The sequence below is a fragment of the Mus caroli genome, chromosome 11 (assembly GCF_900094665.2).
Source record: "Mus caroli chromosome 11, CAROLI_EIJ_v1.1, whole genome shotgun sequence".
NCBI lineage: Eukaryota > Metazoa > Chordata > Mammalia > Rodentia > Muridae > Mus > Mus caroli.
This window is the reverse complement of record NC_034580.1, coordinates 116,792,245-116,798,244: the sequence shown is the minus strand read 5'-3', so window position 1 is coordinate 116,798,244 and position 6,000 is coordinate 116,792,245. Positions and strand designations below refer to the sequence as shown.

General features: G+C 47.9%; 1 protein-coding gene across 3 annotated transcripts in view; it reads left to right on the top strand.

Annotated features, from left to right (window-relative positions):
* Ccdc57 (coiled-coil domain containing 57) overlaps window positions 1-6,000 on the top strand; it is a 107,443-nt gene that overhangs the window by 36,431 nt on the left and 65,012 nt on the right. For all 3 annotated transcript variants that reach the window (XR_003838164.1, XM_029484106.1, XM_029484105.1), the window contains exons 9-10: window positions 1,238-1,400; window positions 1,865-1,999. Coding sequence is in view for 2 of the 3 variants with exons in the window: in XM_029484106.1 (XP_029339966.1) it covers window positions 1,238-1,400; window positions 1,865-1,999 (298 nt within the window). In the remaining variant the exon portion in view is untranslated. The remainder of the gene's footprint in view (window positions 1-1,237; window positions 1,401-1,864; window positions 2,000-6,000) is intronic.

Below are 6,000 nucleotides of genomic sequence, written 5' to 3'. Positions count from 1 at the left end.
GTTGTTGTTGTTGGTGGTGGTGGTTGTGGTGGGTGGTGGTGGTGGTGGTGGTGGTTGGTAGTGGTTGTTGTTCTATTTCCTATTTCCTTTGGCTTTGGTTTGTTGTTCTGATCAATTCTGATATCAGAACCAAGATGATTACCTCTGAGACATCTTTCCTTCTATCAGATGTAATTAGTGTTGGAAGTTTCCTTTCTAGCACAGCCTAGCTACACCCAACAAGCTCTGATGTTATTCAGCTAACGTGCTGCCCCTTGTGAACTCTCCAGTCAGTTGATAACTTAGGACCACATTGCCTAATCTCTGACTTTAGCTTCAGGAACCATTGTCAGATTTTGACCTAATTATGCTGTGCATGCAGAATACACCTAGCATGATTGATTTTCTCTGCAGTCTGTTTCATGGATTTGGAGTGTATTCTGCCCTAATACCTGGCTAAATAGACTTAAAGATAAAACATACCCTTGTGGTCTGGGTTCTGAAGATGTCACCTGGACCACCCTGGTAGATAACACTCTCCCATGTCCTTGCTATCTGCTTATTGGTTCTATCAATTACAGAGGAGTGTGGAGACCTCTATCTGTGCTTGGGCATGGCTCCCCTCAGCTTTGTCTTTAGAGATGATGTGACGTTTTCGTCAAGTGTACCTGTGTTAGGGTTGTACTGGCTTCCCACCACACTTTGTACAACTATAAATAGACCTGTTTGTCCCCCTCTGTCCATAGATTACTGTCTGGCATGGACCCTTAGCCCCTCCTGCTTTTTCAGCCTATGTATCCCCAGGGTACATGCTCCAGTTTGCCTTTTAGGTCTCTGTTTAGAGAATTCACACAGCAGTCCTGGTTTAAGTTTGACAGTCTCCCTCCTCTGACTACATACTGGTTCTCTGTGCCAAGTGTGACCACCTCCCTCCAGGACAGCCTCCCTCCTCTGACTACACACTGGTTCTCTGCCGAGTGTGGCCACCTTCCTCCAGCACTGTTTCTTCCAGTGTTTGTTGAATCTTGATATCTGCCTTCTATGGTTAACTGTCCATGGGCCCTGTTGTTTCTCCAGGTCTCTCTCAGGACAGCTTCTCCTTGTATCATGCACACATTCTTCCTCAGCACGAGCCACATGAGAGACGGGAAGGATGGGGCAGAGCACCATTCAGCCCCTCACGTATCACCCCACCTTTGCTCTTCATGTTGAAGGGACCTCAAGGAAGTTCACACAGGACATTGGCATGTGTCTGTAGGTACAAGCAGCAGCTGTCCCTGGCAGTGGAGAGGGGACAGAGCCTGGAGCGTGAACAGGTACAACTAGGCCTTGACTGGCAGCGTCGCTGCGATGATATTGAACGAGACCAGATCCAAAAATCGGAGACTTTGATCGAAGGGCTGACCAAGGCCAGGGATCAGGTGTGTTGGGTCCTCTGGGTATGGAGCATGAGCATCACTGTACAGGATGGGTTTGTACAGTACTGCTCATACTCAAATCCTAGTTCATGTATAGCCGAGAGTCATGGTCATGCTGATGTAGGAATGCAGCCCTGACATCCCAGGAGAGCTCAAGGCCAAGGCCAGGCCAAACAAAAATAAGTCTCTACCTTAGCCCCAAACATGTTTAGAGGCTGTTTCTGGTTCTGGGAGTGGTAAGACAGTCCCTACCCATTGGGATGGCCCTGCCCAGCCAGGGCAAACTAGGGACCGTAAGTGGACAGGAAAACCCTCCCCCACCAGTGAAGGGTGGCCCTACTTGTTTTGAGCGCTACATATATATTGGCTCTTGTGGCTGTTCACTTTTGTCAGCTTTTTAAGCAGAAGGGAGTCTGGTCCCTGAAGACCAGCGCTGCCCACACACAGATGGACATTTATTTCCACAGGTCGCTGCTAAGCTCCAGGAGACAGAGAAGGCACTGCGTCAGCAGGAGACTCTGCTGAAGGCTGTGTCACTGGAGCGAGACCAAGCTATGGAAACCCTACGTACACATGGGCTCCTTCCTGGACAGGAGGCACAGGTAAGCCCCCTGCTGGCCTGAAGAGCCTTCACTCCACACTTCAGTGCCTATGACATTGGGCCAGGCTTTCTCAGTCCACCCCCTCTCGATGACAGTTGCTCCACAAGGGCAAGTCCAGACTTGTCCATTCTTTGCAGCTCTAAAACACAGCATCCAGAGCATGCATGGCACACCCAGCACTGAAGAAAGGCTCAGGCCCTGCTCCATACTAGGTGGCAATATCAAATCACTATTGAGTCTTTCAAGCTGGTCGGTCATTGTTAAGTGCTTACGTAGCCTGTGTCACCACCTCTCTAGACTGAGAATTTGCCAACGCAGTCTCCTAGATATTACTTCCTATTATGTATATCATTGTGGGGGAGGACATGCATGCCACAGAACGCATGGGAAGGTCCGAGCATAACTCTGTGGAGTAGGTTCTTTCCTTCCACCTTATGTGGGTTTCAGGGAAGTAACGCAGATTGCCAGACTTGCTCAGCAAGCGTCTGCAGCTATCTGGACAGCCCCAGCTCACAGCCTCATAGAGGAGCATACTGCTGCCATGGAGACCAGCGTGCTCATGGTGGAAGCCAGAGGGCCTCGAGACAGCCTTAGACTGGGAGAGGCTAGGAAGGGCATTAGCCTGGGCCTGCAAATGGTTTGGCTTTTTTTCTTTCTGGGTTTTGGTTTGGTTTGGTTTGGTTTAGTTTTGATGAGGTAAACTCACTTCCCAGAGTGATAAAATGAAGGCCCTAGCATCCTGAACAGTGAGTCTGATGGGAACTATCCACATACCTTCCAGAAAGCATTTCTTCACCCTGTGAAGATCCCGCTACCCTTCCCTTCCCCTCTTCCTACCCAGGCAGCCATGTTCTGATTTCTCTCCTCATTGATTTCTTCCACTGCCACCTTGCTTCTGTCACCTGACATGGAGAACAGTTGGGGAGGATTCCCTCTCCTGCATGCTGTGGGTCCTGGCCATGGTTAAGATATTTCAGGGATCAGGTATGCTTGTGCCTCCCTTTAATCTCAGCGGATCTGAGTTTGGGACCAGCCTGGTCTATATAGTGAGCTCCAGACCAGCCAAGGCTACACATTGAAACCCTGTCTCAAGCCAAAATTAAACACACACCAAAAATAAGAATATTTGAAGGAATGGGGGGATGGCTCAATGTGTAAAGTCCTTGCTGTACAATCATAAGGTCCTAAGTTATGCAGAAGTCATCTGATGTTGCCTCTTGACTCCATACAGTAACACATGGACAAATTGAAACTCACGTGGCACACACCAGCATATAATACACACACACACACACACACACACACACTATTTAAGATTTAGGCAGGTGTGGTGACACACACTTATAATTTCAGTACTCAGGCAACTGAGGGAAGACAATTGTGAGTACAAGGCTAGTCTGGACTTCATAAGGTTCTCTATCAAAAACAAACTGGCAGATGTTAAATTGGCAAGGCTATAGAGGTGGAGCACTTCCTTGCATGACCAAAGCCCTAGACTTGAGCCCCAACACCATAAATAAATGAAAGTGACCCATCACTGCACGCAGTCATCTCACTGTCCTGTGAGGCACACAGCCTAGAAGCAGTTTGTTCCCTATGTTGCACATGAGCAGCACATGAAGTCACAGGACATCTATGAAGACCCCATCTTAGCTTTCTGGGAACTGTCCAACTACAGGAGACTGGCTGGCTGTGTGTACTCTTGGCTGGGAGCTATAGCTGCATGAAAGGCAGGCATGTGAGTAATGGGGGCAGCCTCTTGGCCATTGGAGCAGAAAGTAGCAGGAAGGCTTGAGAGGACAGAGTTAACACAGGCTCTAGGGTGAAGCCGGAATACCAGCTTCTTAGCATCACATCACCACCAACCAGATCACCACCAACCAGGAACCCAGATGCTTTGCTTTGCTTTGTGGTTCTTTTGGGTTTGTTTATTTTTTGTTTGGTTTGGTCTGTTTGTTTTTTGAGACAGAGACTCACTATGTAGCTAGCTATCCTGCAACTCACTGTATAGGGCACTGAACTTTTTTTTTCCTCAAGACGAGATTTCTCTGTGTAGCCCTGGCTATCCTGGAACTCATTCTGTAGAGCAGTCTGGCCTTGAACTTACAAAGATCTGTGTACCTCTGCCTCCCAAGTGCTGGGGTTAAAAGTATTCCCCACCACTGTGTTAAACTCTTGAGGATTTGAACTCACAGAGAACTGCTTGCCTCTGCCTCCCAAGTGCTAGGACGGCATGCACTGCCTTGCCTTCATTTTAAAAATACAAGATAGTGCTTCTTCTTTTATTGATCTCATTGGTTTGTGGTGCCAATCTTGAAAAATTGAGCGTACTGTCAAATATTCAGAGTCACATTTCAAGATACAGTCATGGGGCCTTTTTAATTATTATTATTATTTATTACATCATTTATTTTGTGATTCTGTGTGCGCGCATGTATGTGCACACCATCTGGGTGGAGTCAGAGGAAAACTTTAGGGAATTGGTTCTCTCCTTCCACCATGCATGTTCCAGACTTTTCACGTCAAGTGGTTTTACCCACTGAGCCATCTCACTGGCCTGGGACCTTTCCATCATCAAGTCCTGAGTAAGACGTGACAATTCGCCGGGCGTGGTGGTGCACATCTTTAGTCCCAGCACTTGGGAGGCAGAGGCAGGCGGATTTCTGAGTTTGAGGCCAGCCTGGTCTACAAAGAGAGTTCTAGGACAGCCAGGGCTATACAGAGAAACCCTGTCTCGAAAAACCAAAAAAAAAAAAAAAAAAGAAGTGAAAATTCTCTCCAAAGACACATGACTTCATGCATGGCGCCTGAGCAACACGATATGGAGAAGGTGGTTTTCCCTCCACAAAGTGGAGCCTAGTAGTTCCGTGGTGACAATAGCCAGACACTGGTTACAGGGTGCCTGTGGACTGAGTTGCATTCCCCACAAAACTCAGGTTAAAGTCCTGACCCCAAGACTTCAGAATATGACTCACTGAGATTGTATTGCTGAGGGTGTAGTGAATTAAGATGAGCCATGCTGGAGGCAGAGTGGCCCTGACCCCTGATCCCTGACCCTGCTTCTACTGTCCTTAGAGGGAAGGACACATAAATGCACAGGATGGCCGTGTGGTGGCAAGGCAGAGATACTAGAGTGACAAATTTACAAGCCCAGGAACACCGGATTCTGACAAGCCCTGGAACAGATCCGCTGCAGCCTTCAGATGCAGCACAGCTTTCCTTACAGTGTGATGTCAGGCTTTGGGCCTGCAGAGTGGGAGAGAATACAGTGCTGTTTGAACCCAGCTTATGGCTGGATGTTCCCAAAGAAGCTGTAAGAAACTCCTACAGAGGCCGGGCAGTGGTGGTGCACGCCTTTAATCCCAGCAAAGGCAGGCGGATTTCTGAGTTCCAGGACAGCCTGGTCTACAGGGTGAGTTCCAGGACAGCCAGGGCTACACAGAGAAACCCTGTCTCAAAAAACCAAAACAACAACAACGAAAAACTGGTAAAACTAAGCTGGGCTAGCTCTCAGCAGGCTCTGGTTTGGCTCTCCTAATTTGAAGATAAGGCTTCACTAGTGCGACCCCTTCTTAGGACCTTCTTTTTTTTTTTTTTTTTAAAGATTTATTTATTTATTTATTTATTTATTTATTTATTATATGTAAGTACACTTACACTGTCGCTGTCTTCAGACACTCCAGAAGAGGGAGTCAGATCTCGTTACAGATAGTTGTGAGCCACCATGTAGTTGCTGGGATTTGAACTCCAGACCTTCGGAAGAGCAGTCGGGTGCTCTTACCCACTGAGCCATCTCACCAGCCCCCAAGGACCTTCTTTAATGGTGTGTCCTACTCAGGGATCCTGTGGCTGTGACCAAAGCAAGTTGGGGAGGAAAGGGTTTATTTGGCTTACTCTTCCATGCCACTGGTCACCACTGAAGGAAGTCAGGCAGAGCAGGAACCTGGAAATGATACAGAGACCATGAAGGGGTGCTGCTTACTGGCTTGCTCATTCTACTT